The sequence below is a fragment of the Eretmochelys imbricata genome, chromosome 14, assembly GCF_965152235.1.
Source record: "Eretmochelys imbricata isolate rEreImb1 chromosome 14, rEreImb1.hap1, whole genome shotgun sequence".
NCBI lineage: Eukaryota > Metazoa > Chordata > Testudines > Cheloniidae > Eretmochelys > Eretmochelys imbricata.
This window is the reverse complement of record NC_135585.1, coordinates 51,395,126-51,412,144: the sequence shown is the minus strand read 5'-3', so window position 1 is coordinate 51,412,144 and position 17,019 is coordinate 51,395,126. Positions and strand designations below refer to the sequence as shown.

At 49.0% G+C, this 17,019-nt stretch overlaps 1 protein-coding gene across 1 annotated transcript in view; it reads right to left on the bottom strand.

The window, feature by feature from the left end:
• LOC144274154 (uncharacterized) overlaps window positions 1-17,019 on the bottom strand; it is a 78,591-nt gene that overhangs the window by 34,879 nt on the left and 26,693 nt on the right. Inside the window, exon 7 of the mRNA XM_077832798.1 lies at window positions 3,618-3,734. Within this exon, the coding sequence (XP_077688924.1) occupies window positions 3,618-3,734 (117 nt within the window). The remainder of the gene's footprint in view (window positions 1-3,617; window positions 3,735-17,019) is intronic.

The window sequence follows — 17,019 nt, the reverse complement described above, 5'->3', positions numbered from 1 at the left end:
TGGGGATGCGCACCCCTGGACACGGGCAACCTCTCCCAGCCCTCCATGGACCTTAATCCATGACTCAGAGTCTGGGGGCGATTCGCAGGATTCCGCCCCGGTCCCCCGGGGGGGTCCTGCTTTGGGGGCCAGTGTTAGGGTGACCAGACAGCAAATGTGAAAAATTGGGATGGTGGTGGGGGGTAATAGGAGCCTATATAAGAAAAAGCCCCAAATTTCAGGACTGTCCCTATAAAATCAGGACGTCTAGTCACCCTAGTGTGCAGAACGGGGCTCATCCAGAGGGCTCTGGTTTTTGCACAGAGAGGGAAGCTTGCTCCCCCTGTGTCTTGTTTATCTTCCTGGGTCAGATGCCACCTCCCCGTCTTGTGAGCCGGGAGCCCGGACTGAGCAGCTGCTGCCCCCCCAGTGGGGTCTGTGCGGGGGAGAGACCCACATTAACCCCCCTCTGTGCCCAGCCCAGGGGTGACTGGAACCAGCCCCCGGGCTCTGCCAACACCCGCCCCTGAGCCGGAGCCTGCAGGTGATGGGGAGAGACTTGGGGAAAGGGCTGGGGGTAGGGATAAAATGCTATCTGGTGGGGGGAGGGATAGCTCAGTGGTTTGAGCATTGGCCTGCTATACCCAGGGTTGTGAGTTCAATCCTTGAGGGGGCCATTTAGGGATCTGGGGCAACTATGGGGGATTAGTCCTGCTTTGAGCAGGGGGTTGGACTAGATGACCTCCTGAGGTCCCTTCCAACCCTAATAGTCTATGAATTTGCTACCAGTAGCAATTACTCATCTTAAACTGCTACTGGACCCAATCGGCTACTGGTCTGGGGTAGCCAATTGTAACCAGCAGCAGTTTCTGATGCAGGAGGTTGTGCTTATTTGCTGACTTGTCCTAATTTGCTCAAACTCAACAGTGGCGTGGGACGCAAGCAGAAAGTCTTCAGCTTCCAAACAACCCTGCCTGATGCACGTGTGTACTGATGAAGCGGGCTGTAGCTCACGAAAGCTCATGCTCAAATAAATTGGTTAGTCTCTAAGGTGCCACAAGTCCGCCTTTTCTTTTCGCGACTACAGACGAACACGGCTGCTACTCTGAAACCTCTTAACAGAGTGAGGTCATTTAAAGATCATTTCTTTCGCAGCTTCGCTCCCTGCGCGGACAAAAGACAGTGAGGGCAATACTAGAAACACCGATGTCATTGCTAAAACGATGCGCCATTACTCATGCAGACTGCATTTTCAACCCGTGTTTTAAAAATATAAATTAAATAGCACACTGGCGTGCAGCTGCACAATAGCAAAGCGAAATGGTGACGTGCTAAGAGTAATTCAGGGAATCCAGCTGCAGACAAGACAAACTGGTGAACTGCTAGACTTTAGGTGGTCAGACACGCTGGTGAGGGATTCTTTGTTTCTATGGGGCGTATGTAAAATATTTCACTGATTCAGGTCTCCTGCGGCACCTCACAGGGAGGGAGAGGAGCTGCGGTGACTCGTCATCGGGGTGCCTTGCGCCTTTCAGAGCCCAGCCCTGGGAAGCCCCTGCTGTCTGTGGGAGAGGAAATAAAAAAGGCCCTCTGCCTTCTGCCCCCGGCCCCCGCTCTGTTTTTGCAAACACGGGTGTCTCAGTCCCACCGGGGTAACTCTTACCCCCTCTGCCCCTGCCTGTGCAGTGGTTTTATCCTATGTCATCCCCTGGCAGCGTCTCACCCCTGGGCTTAGCCCTGTCTCCTTTCCCCCCTCCCTCCATCCCTGATTTTGCCCTTCAGCCCCTATCCTAACCCTGACTCCAGCTGCTTGACCCCCCTGCGACCAGTCAATTTCTGTCCCCTGCCCAGAACCTGGCCACCCCCCCGCTCCGATTTGCCCCCTTTTTAACCCCTGTGAAAAGCAATCAGCAGACTCTTATGGCTAATAAGGGCAGGGTGAAGGGCAGTGGCTTCAGCAGATGTTACTGAGCATGCTCAGTTTGTGTGAGCATGCTCAGTGTGCCCCAAGTAGCAAATTAAGACAGAGAGCAGTTTTTCACACTACATAGAGCAGGACAGTGACTCTGCACAGAGAGTCCCTGCTCACCCCCTTCTCTGCTCCCCCTGTGTCCCCAAGTCCCAGAGCTTCTGCTTGTACTGAGATGCACTGACCCATGGGAAGAGGACAGACATGCCCCTGGGACAAACAGCCACCAGGGAGAGGGGGAGGGAAGAAGCCGGAGACAGCAGACTGAAATAGAGAGCTGAGATGAAAGGGGCAGAAGGAGACATAAGTAGGATCAGAGGTTCCCAGTTCCTGCTGCAGCATCCCTGGGCAGATTAACTGCCCTGGGAACAAGGTGAGCAGCAGAGACTGGAAAAGCCAGTTCCTGCCTCTGCCAAGTCGGGGCGCCGCACTGCCCTGGGGGGACAATTTCAGGGGGGACAGTGCTGTAGCTCTGTGGGCAGAACCCTGTCATGTAGACACAGCGACAGCGTCCATTGACAGAGGACCATCAACTCCCCAGCCGACGGTAGCGAGGCCAATGGAAGCATTCTCCTGTCCACCTAGCTGGGTCTGTGCTGGGGGTTAGGCTGGTGTAATGTCTAGGGGTGTGGATTTTCCACACTGCACTGAGAGATGTAGGTGTGTCAGTGGTCCCCAAACTTTTCAGGGTCATGCCCCCCCAAGCTGGGGCCAGGAGCAGGGCCGAGGCTTGTGGGGGGTGCAGACGGGAAAGGGGGCTGAGGCTGGGGCCGCAGCTGGGGGTGGGTCTCGGGCCAGGGGCAGGGCTGGGAATGGGGCCAAGGTTGGGGGTGGAGCTGGGGGCGGGGCTGGCCGGGTGGTACTCTCTCCCCGCCTCCCCATGGCGGGGCCTCAACCGGAGCAGGAATGGGGCTGGGAGTGGACCTGCAGCCAGGCTGCAGTGGAAGCTGGCAGCTGGTCCTGCCATTAGGTACGGAGCCAGGGATGGGGCTAGGCACAGGGCCAGGAGCTGGGGCTACAGTTGGGGGCGGGGCCAGAGCAAAGCTGGGGGCGGGGCTGGATGGCACTCTCTCCCCATCCCCAGAGGGCCCATCATGCCCTCCCTGAACATTCCTCCCCCACAGTTTGGGGACCTCTGAGCTCTGTCAACCTATATTTCAAGTGTAGACCAGTCGGGTTTAAAATGTGGGTTTAGTCCTGGTGGGTCTGTGCTGGAATAAAGCGACTCCAAGTTTTCCAAGTGGCCGAGTCTAGAACATTTTTCGGCAGGGAAAGAAACCTGGAGGGAACCTGGCTGCGAGATGGACTCATGCCCCTCCTGAGACCTCCCCCGTTGCCCTGACAGGCTGCTTTATAATGACCACGTTTTGCTCCGGATCGACCCATCTGCTGTGTTCATTTTGAGGGAATAAACGAGCCCAGAGAGTCTTTGCCCAGCCCTGTCTCTGAGCCTTAAACAGTTAAACATGATTTGGGGTCCTGAGTACGGAGACCTGGATTTGCTTCAGCCCATGGCAAGCGGTAGACAATTCAGGCCAGAGTTCTGGGAAATTATTCATTTCCAAGAGAAAAACAAAAGAATCAAAACGTTGTGAAACTGAAATGGAGTGCTTATGCAAAATTATTTTATTCCAACCTTATCGGTGTCTCCGTTCCAGAGAGACGATACCGGTTAGAATCACTGATGTGGTCAAACAGTCCTTCTTGGCGGGGAAGAGTTTATTCTTTGCCTGCGTTTGGACTCGCGTGCTGGGGATGGTGGGAACTTTCCCTGCTTTTGACAAAACTGGCAGAGACAAGCGGAGAAGAGAGGCGATAGGAATGGGGGGGGCAAGGGGGAGGGGGGGAAGTACAGCTTTTGTTGCTGCTCTCAAGACACAAGTCCAACAACTGAGCTCCCAGTTGGGGTAGGCCTGCTAGACCCCATTTAGGACAACGCGTCCTCCCCGGGGACGGGGAAGTAAAATCTTTGTCACGATCCATTGCAGCTGTGTTCTTTCTCCTCCCCTTCTGAGCACAGAGATGCCTCTCTGTCTGTCGTTAACCTCTCTCTCCAAGGTCATGATGTAGGGTTTGTCTACACTTGAAGTGGCCGTAGACACTACCTACGCTGCTCCCATCGCTGTAGTTAATCCACCTCTGCAACAGGCAGTAGCTAGGTCAATGGAAGAATTCTTCTGTCGGCCTAGTGCTGTCTACACAGGCACTTAGGTCGGCTTAACTACATTGCTCAGGGGTGGATTTCATTACAGGAAATGAGGTGTGAGCTTTGACTGAAGCTTTTCCCACACTCGGTGCATGTGTTTTTTCTCTCTTCTGTGGGGATTCTCTGCTGGGCTGTGGTTTTCTTGAGGTCCCGACAACCTCCCCCAAATTTAGGGGATTTAATAACTTTCTTCCCTGGCTGCTTCCCCGGCTGCCCCTCTGACCTCTCCAAGAATCTAGGAAATGTTCTCTGTGGAGCTTCCTAAAAAGGCCCCATGTGCTTCCATTTCCTTATGACCTTCCTGCTGTGGATTTTTTTCTGCCTGGTTCTCCCTTAACATCCCATCACCTGCTGGGATAGAGAGAGAATCCAGCCAGGAGTCACCGCTCATGCTGAGGAGAACGGAGTAGTAAAGAGGGGCAACACAACCCAAGTGACAAGCTGGCCTAATTTTCTTGTGGAGACCAAGCTGTGGTGCCAGCAGGTGGAGCTGGTGAGAGAACCGAATGCCTGAGCTTCTCGGTATACATTTCACCTTGCTCGGTCATGCAGCAGTTATTGGGGTGTGTTTCCCCATCTTGGCTGGGTGTGACCTCCCTTCTGCCCATACCGGGGATATCCATTCTCCCCCTCATGCTAAAGACTCTCTTTGTGTTCCCCATTCCCCCTGTCCCACTGGGGCAGAGACTCTGTGTCTCCTTTTTCCTTCATCCAGCCATGGCAGGGTCTCCCAGTCCCCTCTCCCCAATAGCAAAGGCTCAGTGTACCCTGCAAACCCTCCTCACCCCATACCAGGGGCTCTGTGTGCCCCCCACTCCCTCCTCACCCCCACCAGGAGCTCTGTGTACCACCAATCTGTCCTCACCCCCACCAGGGGCTCTGTGTGCCCCCAATCCCTCCTCACCCCACACCAGGGGACACTGTGTGCTCCTCACTCCCTCCTCACCCCCACCAGGGGCTCTGTGTGCCCCCAATCCCTCCTCACCCCCAACACAGGCTCTGGGTGCCCCTCAATCCCTCCTCACCCCACACCAAGGGATCTGTGTCTCTCCTTTCCCCACCTCCTTCCAAAGTACATTTCTTCCCCCTGGGTGGGAAGGGAGGTGTGGCTGGCTAGTATCCGCGCTCCCTGCCCCCCAGACAGAGCAGCCTCGGGGGGAGGAAGGATCCAGCTAGGAAGAAGGCCGACATCAAGCCTCGTTCACTCCCCTTCCTGCTGGCTGAGCATCCGCCCCTCAGCTGTCAGCCAGGAGAGCAAGGAGCAAGGAGCAACTTTGTAAAGCACAAATGGTTTTGAGGTTTGTTTCTGATGGTTTCCTCCAAATCAATAGGGCTCTGCCCAGCGATGCCTAGATCGTTCCCTGACATTTTGGAGTGGATCAGCACGAGCTCCGACGGGCGAACAGGTGCATCGCGGTCCACGAGGCAGCGATTGCGACGGGGAAGGGAGGTCCTGCCTGACCCCTGCAGCGACAGGAGATACAGTCAGGGTTGGGGAGAGCACGTAGCAGAGGCAGACAGAGAGCTGGGAAAGTGACAGCCAATGGCAGATTACCGCCGTGCCCAAGGGCCCCAGCCAATTTGGGGCCCCTGGAAAAAATCTCCCCAGGCCGTGGCCCCGGGTCTGGAGGAGCTCTGCCACGGTGGGGTGCACAGAGCTTCGCAGGTCTTGGGGCTGCAGCGGGATGGTGGGAGGGAGCGTGGTGGGGGAAGGGGCAGAATGGGGCGGGGCCATGGGTGGAGCAGAGGATGGGCCATGGGGAAGGTGTGGAACAGGGTAAGGCTGTGGGCAGGGCTGCAGACAGGAGGGGCGGAATGGGGGCGGGGCCTCAGGCAGAAGGGGTGGAAGGGGGCGGGGCCGCAGGTAGAAGGGGGCAGGCCCATGGTTCCGGCACCCGGTACCCCCACCACTTGCTCTGCCCAGAGCTCCAGGTCAGATGATCAGATGTCCTGATAGGGACAGTCCCGCTATTTAGTGCTTTTTCTTATATAGGCACCTATTACCTCCCACCCCGTCCCGATTTTTCACGCCTACTATCTGGTCACCCTAGCCCCAGGAGACCTTAATCAGTCTCTGCTGGCAGCCCAAAACAGCGGAGGCTGAGAAATGTTACCAGGGCCGGAAAGAAACAAAAAAGGTCCCTAGAGCATCAGGCGAAAAAAATCCCTAAATTCTAAAGGGCCATGAATGTTGCTGCTGTGAAGATGTGGCTGAGCCAAGTGGAGAAGGAAGGCCGGGGTGGAACCAAACTACCCCAATCACTGAGGCCGGAGAGATAGAGACGAGGAAGCTTGCTGGTCACTCCTTCCCCATTTGCCCCTGTCCTGCTTGGGGACAATGGAGATTCTTTCCCCCTCCTCTCGCGGACAATTCAGGGATGTCCCCAAAAGAATGAAAGCCTCAGCTGGGAGTGGAGATGCTGGCACTGCTGTGAATTCACCCCGTTCTCTAGGTCCCCCAGAGAGGGGAGGGATAGTTCAGTGGTTTGAGCATTGGCCTGCTGAACCCAGGGTTATGAGCTCAATCCTTGAGGGGGCCATTTAGGGATTGGGGCCAAAAATTGGGGATTGGTCCTGTTTTGAGCCGGGGGTTGGACTAGATGCCCTCCTGAGGTCCCATCCAACCCTGAGATTCTATGATTAACCAGAGCTTCCCTGGGTTTCGGGCTTGCGGAGCGTTTGCTTCTAGGACCGGATCCCAGCGTGTCTCCTGGATTCTTGGCACTTATTCTCCCAGCTGCAAGAGGTCGCACCGGTGCCGGGGCTGAAATGCACCAGGCTAGGCTGGGGATGGGGCTTCAACCTTTTTATTTCGACCTTTGGCGCCATAAAGTTGAATTTAGTTTTGTCAAACTCCTTTGTCTCAAATCACCAGTAGCAACGGCCTGGAATGGATCCGGGGGCCACCTGGGAAGCCTCGCTGGGTTGTTATTTCCCCAGCCCTGAGCATCACAGATGGCACATTACACAGCTGCCAGAACTACGGGTTTTCACGCCCTTCTATGACTGTGCAGGGAAAGCCGTTGTCTGCAGGGGAAATCCCCTCTGCTGGCATTTCCCTTTCAAATCAGCCAGGGGGTGGGGGGGGGGGATTTTTTTGAAGTCTGGTGGAATAGCCAGGAGGAGAAAATGTTTTGGAGGATGGGGGGTATTTGTAGGTGATGCCACTTCCCTTCTCCACCCCCAACTCTGCCTTGTATGTCGCTGAAGGGTAAGGTGCCAGGAGTGCCGGAATAGGGTGGGGGCCTGGGGCCACATCACTTTTTACCATCCATAAGGGCAAGCAACAGGGGAGAGGGAGCGGAGAGGAGCGAGTGGGGGGCGGGGTCTTGAGAGGAAGAGACAGCATGGGGGTGGGGCCTTGGGTGAAGGGGCGGGGCAGGGTGAGGGTAGAGGTTCAGGGGGAGGGACATCGCAGAGGGCGGGGCCACCATTTGGGCAGCAGCGGCCCCCCCACACTTTTAAGGAGCTTTGGCCGCTCCTGCAAGGTGCGCCTTTGTGGTTTGGCTCGGTCAATATCTGTGGGCCCCCAGAGGATACAGGTCCCTTTGAGGAAGATCCCTTAGTCATCGAGGGGTCATTGAAAAACTATTTGCAAACCCAGTTCTTCCTCAGAGCTGTATTGATAAGTACATAAGAACGGCCATACTGTGTCAGACACAGGTCCATCTAGCCCAGTGTCCTGTCTTCCAACAGTGGCCAATGCCAGGTGCCCCAGAGGGAATGAACAGAACAGGGAATCATCAAGTGATCCATCCCCTGTCCCCCATTCCCAGCTTCTGGCAAACAGAGGCTAGGGACTCCATTCCTGCCCACCCTGGCTAATAGCCATTGATGGACCTATCCTCCATGAATTTATCTAGTTCTTTTTTGAACCCTGTCATAGCCTTGGCCTTCACAACATCCTCTGGCAGTGAGTTTCACAGATTGACTGTGCGTTGTGTGAAGAAATACTTCCTTTTGTTTGTTTTAAACCTGCTGCCTATTCATGTCATTGGGTGGCCCCTAGTTCTTGTGGTATGAGAAGGAGTCAATAACACTTCCTTATTTACTTTCTCCACACCAGTCATGACTTTATAGACCTCAACCATATCCCCCCTTAGTCATCTCTTTTCCAAGCTGAAAAATCCCAGTCTGATTTATCTTTCCTCATATGGAAGCCGTTGCATACCCCTAATAATTTTTGCTGCCCTTTTCTGAACCTTTTCCAATTCCAAGATATCTTTTTTGAGAGGCGGCGAGCACATCTGCACACAGTATGAAAGCCAGGCAGGGAGCTCTGCCGGCTGTCTGTCAGGATGGCAAGTCCTGAGAATCGCCCAACATGAGAGTGTGACACCGGCTACTCCCCACCTTGACCTGGGTGAAATGAGGCAGAACTGGGGGAGTTGCTCACAGCACAGTCGTGGGAGCCCTGGCTTTTATCCTTCCCTCCCCAGACGATTTCCATGTCAGTGTCACTGATAACTCACCTGCCCAGGCACCTCTCGGGATCTCCCTTTCTGCAGGGCTGTTGACCTCTATCATATCCCCCCTTATTCATCGCACTGGATTTCCAGAAGCAGAGTGTATGGATGGTCCATTATCCTAACACATGTCTTTGTCTAGGGCTGTGATGGCCCCTCAGTAGCTGTGTCAGAGCACGGCCCGAAGGGGTGGAAGTTGGCAAAAGGGCAGAGCCCCCACTACATCTTCCTACACTACTCCAGTTCTCTGCTATATTCCCCCTCATTGCCTTGATCCCCCCACACCGTTCCAACACACACCACTCCAACCCCTCTCTTCCCCCCAAGCAATCCCTGCATCACACCCATTGCTCTGCTTACACCACACCTAACTAAAAAAATGTCACAGCCACCATAGGAAGGGAACCCTTTTAACATTTTTATCAGTGACCTGGAAGAAAACATAAAATCATCACTGATAAAATTTGCCAATAACACACAATTTGGGGGAGCGGTCATTACTGAAGAGGACAGGTCACTTGTACAGAGGAATCTGAATTGGGTGCAAGCAAACAATCTGTATTTTAATATGGCTAAATGTAAATGTACACATCTAGGAACAGAGACTATAGGCCATGCTTAGAGGATGGGGGACTCTATCCTGGGAAGCAGTGACTCTGAAAAAGATTTGGGGGTTGTGGCAGATAATCAGCGGAACACGAGCTCCCAGTGGGACTCTGGCCAAAAGAGTTAAAGTGATCCTGGGATGTATAAACAGGGGAATCTCAAGGAGGAGCAAAGAGGTTATTTTGACCTCTGTGTTTGGCACTGGTGCGACCGTTGATGGAATCCTGCCCGTGTCCAGTTCTTGTGCCCACAATTCAAGAAGGCCGGGGATAAACTTGAGAGGGTTCAGAGAAGAGTCCCAAGAATGAGTAAAGGATTAGAAAACCTGCTTTATTGACTCCAGGAGCTCAGTCTATTTAGCATCACAAAGAGAAGGTTAAGGGGTGGTTTCATCACAGTCCATACGTACCTACCTGGGGACCAAATATTTAATAATGGGCTCATCAGTCTAGCAGAGAAAGGTTCTAACACAAGCCAAGAGCTGGAAGTTGAAGCTAGACAAATTCAGACTGGAAATACGGTGTAAATTTTTTAACAGTGAGTGTTTTTGGGATAGCCTGCAAGACATCTTTCATTCAGTTCCCCAAGAACTCAGTTCGACTTCGGTTTTGTCACTCAAGTTCCTTTATTTGGCATACAGCAAAGCTATGCTGAGTTGATCAGACTCAAACATACGGTGTGGGTACAGGGTATATCACACATCCAAACCTCCTTCCTTTGGATACATTTACATATTACATTACATTCGGTATACATTGCACCCCACTAGACACTGCATAAGCATGCTTTAAAAGCAAAAAGCAACCCAGCGTCAATAAAATAAATCCGTAAACATAAGGAGTGAAGCCCATGCACCAAAATTCCATTCAAAAGTGCCATCCAAATTCTGGGTTGTTTTTTTTTTAAACAGTTTATTAATTATAAATAATGAAGCTACTTTAAAGGGTGCAGTGGGCATTCAAAAACATGTCAAAACCCGCCAACCATTCAAATCCTATCCCAAAAGTTCTGCTTAACTGTACTGTAAAATAAATATTAGTATGAAAGTAAAAACAAAAAACTATATAGTAAAGGTTTGTAAACTAAAAAAAAAAAAAAACAAACTGAAATGTCTGAAATGAGAAACAAGTCCAAATAATTTAGGGCTAAAGCCTATTAAAAATATTACACAAAAATGTTCAGTTTATTTGTGTGTCCGTGTTACTAAATGTTACCAATCTGCATCAAAAATTATGCCCACTAAAATTTGGGGAAATATCATTAAAAACCGTTAAAAGAACGTTCTAAACATATACTTTAAAATATACTGCCAAAACATAAAATTGCCAAGGCAGGGAGGGGATGGCAAGCACACACACAAAACTGTTCAAAATGAGTATGATACTCTAAAACCAAGGTGACATAAATAGTCTGTAAAAACATAACCAATCGTTTCAACAGAAGAATACTGGAAGCAAAGTACTTGAGTCATTAAATGAGAAAAAAACCCTCCTTAATAAAGCTTTGTTATAATATACATACTGTTATTGCTTTTAAAAAAGTATAAAATTAATTCAATGTGTTCTAATCGCATGTGCCAAAGGCATGCTGTACAAAATAAAAGCAGCCTTAAGTAAAATGAAGCAAAAAACCTTGTCCTCTTTAGTCACCACAAACGTTAAAAATTTAATACAATAAAAATAACAGTTGATGCAACATAATAATAATAATAAAAAAATCGACAAGGGTCTGGTAGCAGGAAGTTAAATGTAAAACCACTGCAACTGATGTGGTATAAAAAAAAAAGTTTCTTTTCCCTACTCAAATACTGTTAGAAAACAACACAAAGACTAAAAACTCCCAGACTTGTTCTGCTGTTTGCATCTGGGAAATGTACACTGGCAGGTGTAACATCTTACAGACAAAGATGCCGGCACAACGGTTTGCTTTGGGAAAACAGGCTCCAAATTGCACAGCAGGGTTAAAACACTGAAATGTTAGTAACGTAAAAATTGCCTATGCTGGTGATAACAAACATCGTCTGGGGGCTAAAAAGGATCACTTCTGGCATGGACTCAGGAAATGTTAATTGAAATTGACCTATGTTCTGTTTCACACCTAAATTTCTTGCGGTAATAAAAGGAAATATATATCTATTGTACCAGGGTTTTTTTTAAATGAAATTAAAATAAAAGCAAAATCAAAACGACAAAACATGCTTTAAAGGCAAAGCAAGTTTGTAATGTGGAATTACACCCTGGTGGGCTGTACCAGAAGTAATAATCTTCCACCTCCTCGTTAGTACTTTAAGCCTAGTATTAATGGCGGTTCAAATAATTACAGCTACTGTAGCCTTAAAATTGTGTTGCTAAGTAGTCCACTGCAAAAAACAAACACAAAAATCCTAAAATATAATGCAACTAAAACAAAGAACTAGATAAGTTCCTGGAGGTTAGGTCCATCAGTGGCTGTTAGCCAGGGTGGGCAGGGATGGCGTCCCTAGCGTCTGTTTGCCAAAAGTTGGGAATGGAAAAGAGGGGATGGATCACTTGATGAGTCCCTGTTCTGTTCATTCCCTCTGGGGCACCTGGCACTGGTCTCTGTCGGAAGACAGGACACTGGGCTAGACGGACTTTTGGTCTGATCCACTATGGCCGTTCTTATGTAAATACTAATATAAAAAAGAAAAACAAAAGCTGTGGAACATAGGCTTGACTTGACATGAGTAATTGAACACGGGCTAATTTCTCAGGAGACAGGATTAAGGAGGTAAATAAATCAGCAGGCTGGAAGCAGAATGTTTGTAAGAGCTAAAATAAGGGGGAACCCCCAGGGAACCATCTACAATGGACACGAGAAGCCTGGACCATAAGATGAGGTAAAGAGTAAGTCGTCCAATGACGGTGCGTGCACTGAGCATGCTGCAGAGGGATTTGTTCCTGCAAAGTGACCAAGCCAATTCCCAATGTGTAGCGAATGCCAGGTAATGTGTAAACGTCTACAAAGGAAGAGGTTTGCTGCGTAGCTTTGGGTGTGGGGTAGGCCCTACGCCCGCCCCCTACGCTTGAGTCTGATCCACTCGGCAGAGCTTTGGTGTGTGTCAAATACAGGAACCAAAGTGACCGGACTGGAGTGGAACGGAGTTCTTGGGGAACCAATTGCAACAGAAGTGGCTCTAAAGGCTTTCTAGGGAAAAATGCCCGGGGTGGTCGTTGTTATCACCTGACCTCCCCTTTTCACGGTTTGTTTGATCACTAAGGATTTTACTCGGCATGACTGCACCCAGTTCTACTGCCATAACTGGGTTTTATGATTGAATCAAGCATATTTAACACTTTAATGTATTACTTTTTAAAAGACTTTCAAACATTTTTACAATTTTTAACGGTTCAATTGTTTTAAACTCTGTAGTGTTAATTTGTGCAAACACTTTTTGACAGGTTTTATTTAATTACTTGTGTTTTTAAAGTGACACATTTTGTAGCCATTTTTTCCGGCAACTTTAAACTTTTTTTTTTTTTTTTTTTATGGTTTTTGCACTTATGTTTTTTTAGCTTCGTACACTCAGCCTGCAAAGCTGTACTTACTAAATACAAAACGAAAAGGAGGACTGGTGGTAACTTAGAGACTAACCAATTTATTTGAGCATAAGCTTTCGTGAGCTACAGCTCACTTCATCGGAATGCATCTGATGAAGTGGGCTGTAGCTCACAAAAGCTTATGCTCAAATAAATTGGTTAGTCTCTAAGGTGGCACAAGTCCTCCTGTTCTTTTTGCGAATACAGACTAACACGGCTGCTACTCTGAAACCTTACTAAATACAGTTTCTGAAGGACAGCTGCTTTCTACCTTGGACCTAAGGCGACAGTTAACAAAGTTCTGGGGGTTTTTTGATTATTATTATTTGGGAATGTTTTTAATTTACTTTGTTTTCCCCTCCTACAACTTTGATTGGCTTGTTATGCTTTTTGCATCTACTCGGTAAGGTGGCACCTTGTTGTTTGTGACGTTTTAGCCGCTAGAAATAATCCTTGTGAAACTGCAGCCTTGATTTGGGCTTTTTTATTGTATATTTTTTTTGCTTTATGAAAAAACCAAGAAGATTCTATTTTTTATGGCTGCAAATGGGTCCTATCTTTTAACATGTTAGTGGCACTCAACAGACTTCTGCTGTGCTCTGCCCGGCATTCTTTTACATATGTTTATAAAGTACCTTTCAAATATTTTTACCACTTTTATTTTATTTTAAAACTGCTTTGCCAGGCAGCATGGCGTGCGCTTTATAGATCTCTTTTTTGCTCTTTCTGCCCATTCTTTACTTCCTCAACATTTTTAACATAATGGTTAATTCTTTTACTTCTCTAACGCTGGGCTTTTATTTTCAGGGTTACTCTCTGCAGTAATAAGGGGTTTTGCATTTTTTTGGTTGTATTTGTTATTTAGCACTATTCATTGACGTTCCTTTTCCACCCAGACCCAGTTTCTCCCTAATACCTATCTGGGAGTCTAGAGGGTCCCCCTTTGGATTTAACTTAGTTCCCCAATGCCCCAGAAACCTCTTCAAATTTAAGCCCTACCAATGCCATTGCTAAAGTGCTGGGTTGCGATCCTTGACAGTAAAGCTAGACATATACTAAACGATACCTTACCTGCCCCAGATGAATAGATCCGATCCGAGGCACTGCACCACTACGTTGGAGAAGCCTTCTAAACCTCTTCCACTCGATTCCTCAAGAACTCAGTTCAACTCCGGTCTCATCACTCAGGTTTCTTTATTTGGCATAAAGCTATGCCAAATTAATCAAACTCAAACGTGGGTACTGGGTATACCACGCATCTGAAGTTACCCCCCCCCCTTCTTTACATACACTTACACATCACATTACATTCCCTATACATTGCATTACATGCTGTAGAATTGGCTTGGTTACTTTGCAAAGACCAGTCCACGTGCAGCATGCTCTCTCCACAGTCAGCTTTCCTCTTTACCTGTCTTGGCACTCCTTACTTTTCTTGTCCATGATCTTGTTTTTAGGAAATGTTTCCCTGGGTGTTCTCCCTCTTATCATAACTAGCTCAGACATTCTGTCTTTTAGCTTAGAGCAGGTCTACACTTAAACTGCTGTCCTGCACCCCGTAGTGCTTTAATGAAGACGCTCTATGCTGACGGGAGAAAGCTCTCCTGTTGGCTTAGTTAATCCACCTCCATGAAAGGCGGTAACGATGTTGGCAGGAGAAGCTCTTCCGCCAACACAGTACTGTCTACACCGGCGATTAGGTTGGTATATAACTCAGGGCATGAAATATTCACACCCCAGGACAACGTAGTTACACCGAAGTCATTCTGTAGTGTATAGACTTGCCCTTATTGACCCATTTACTTATTTTAGCCCAGACAGTCAGTTTTCAGTCTACTGATCTATTTACCTCCCTAATCCTGTCTTCCAAAAATTAAAGCCTCCCTAATGACTCATGTTCAAGCCGGGCCTACAGGAGTAACTAACCACTGGCGCAATTCACTGGCGGATTCTCCACCAATGAGAATTTTAAAATCAAGACTGGAGGTTTTTGCTAAAAGATCTGCTCTAGGAATTCTTTGGGGGAAGTTCTCTGGCTGGTGCAATACAGGAGGTCAGATGAGATGATTACAATGGTCTCTCCTGGCCTTGGAATCTATGAACCCCACTACCCAAGTCCAGGGCGTAATTTGTGCCAGGGCTGAGCCCCAGCACCTCCAGGCCTGGCAGTTCAGAGCCCCGGCACGGCACCTCCGGGCCTGGCAGTTCAGAGCCCCGGCACGGCACCTCCGGGCCTGGCAGTTCAGAGCCCCGGCACTTCTGGGCCTGCCGTGTCAGTAATTAAAGTAAAAACATTTGCTTGAACCCCGGCACCTCTTTCATTACAAATTAAGCACTGCCCAAGCCCCCCACATCCATGCCCCTCAGTCACATATGCGTGGAGGGGCTATGGGGCGGTGAGGAGGCGGTGGGGTTGTGAGGGATGCCTGGAGGCCATAAAGGGGAGGAGAATGGAGATTCAGAGTCCACAGCCTACACCCAGATCACAGAGGGTTCCTGGGGATCTGGAGCACTCCAGATTTAGGCACCCAAGTGGCAATTTTAAGCGCCACTGTGATCCACCAAACCCCCACCTGGCTGCCAACTAACACACACCTAAACTCACCGGGCACTGAAATTTTTGCTGTAAAAGTGCACTGGGTATGCACACTGCTGCCTCAGGCAAGCCCCAGGTGCTGGTCTCACACCTAAGCCTCAATACGATCTCCCAGCCAGCCAAAGATAGCTGGGGTCCTCCCGGCTCAGTTGTATAGACTCTGATTTCTAAGCCCTAAAGTTCAAGGCGTTGATCAACTCTCTGTGTCCAGCATTAAACAGCAATAGGTGGGTTCGGGGACAGTTTTAAACAGAGCCCTTGGTTTCACCCGGTGACTTGGCCAACACCTTTCATTCAAACTGAAAGTTTATTGATTAAACACAAGAAAAGAACAAGAAATCAAAATAGGCCAAAATCAAAGTCTATCAGCCAGGATGGGCAGGGATGGTGTCTCTCGCCTGTTGGCCAGAAGCTGGGAATGAGCAACAGGGGATGGATCATTTGATGATGACCTGTTCTGTTCATTCCCTCTGGGGCACCTGGCATTGGCCACTGTCAGAAGACAGGACACTGGGCTAGATGGACCTTTGGTCTGACCCAGTATGGCCGCTCTTATGTATGGCCTTTATCTGGAAACGGCAGTCGAGTGATTATGCAAAACAAACGTAGAGCTTATCGAAGGCTCTCTGCTTTTGGAGTCAAAATCTTAGAGTCTCTTGTTTTCAGGGCGACCCTTCTTTGCTGAAAAGGAGATGGTTAATTTTAGTCTCAGTCCTGATGGGAATGGCATGCATGTATCCTGTTCTGAACAGAGACAGACAGGGTGGAGGAGAGACAGGACAGAGAAGATGGGTGAAATATGGCTTTTGTGGATGTTTTTGGACTACTGGTTAGTTACAAGTGGATGCTTGATCTGGTTAGTTATGAACTGGTCAGGGCTGTCATCTGATGGCATCCTTTCTCCTTTGACAAGGCAGGTTTGGATGATTGCAATATACTTGACTTCAGGATTTGACAAGAAACCAAGCGAGCGAGGTAGGATGAGAGGAAAGAAACAGTGGGGCAGAAAATAACACAACAAGGGAAGGGAATACAATACAGGATCTCATGCACCTTCCTGGTGCTGGTAATTCCATCTCCCCACTGGTGGGCTGAGATCCGGACCTCACGATAATGTGATGACTTTCACTCACAGGTGAAAATAAAGTTCCCTAAACAAGAGCAAGTCCTTTAGACGAGTCGAGATGGGATGAAGTGCTGGCAGGTCGGGGGATGAGCTGGGGGAAGATGACATGAGGTGAAGCAAGCTGGGACGGGAGAAGAGAGCTGATCTTATTTCCAGTCTCTTTTTAAGATACCACAGAAGGGAAAAAAGTAAGAGGCAGGGTTCATCTCCCTCATTATTTTGTCCACCAATTAGGCCTAATATCTGTCTCACCAATTTTGGCTTATTAACTTCCATCTCCACCTGTTTTCACCCAGCATAATTTCAACACAGGCTTTGTATCGCATCAACTTTCCCTGTGTTGATTGGACTTAGTCTCTCTGGATGCTTCTTTTGCATCTGTTTAGAATGAATTCTGTTGAAAATAACTTGACCTACTTTCCACGGTGAACTCCTAAGTAGGCAAGAGTGATAGGCCAATTGTCACAACAGCCGTATTCATGATCAGATCTCCCCTAACTGCACCCAGAACAGC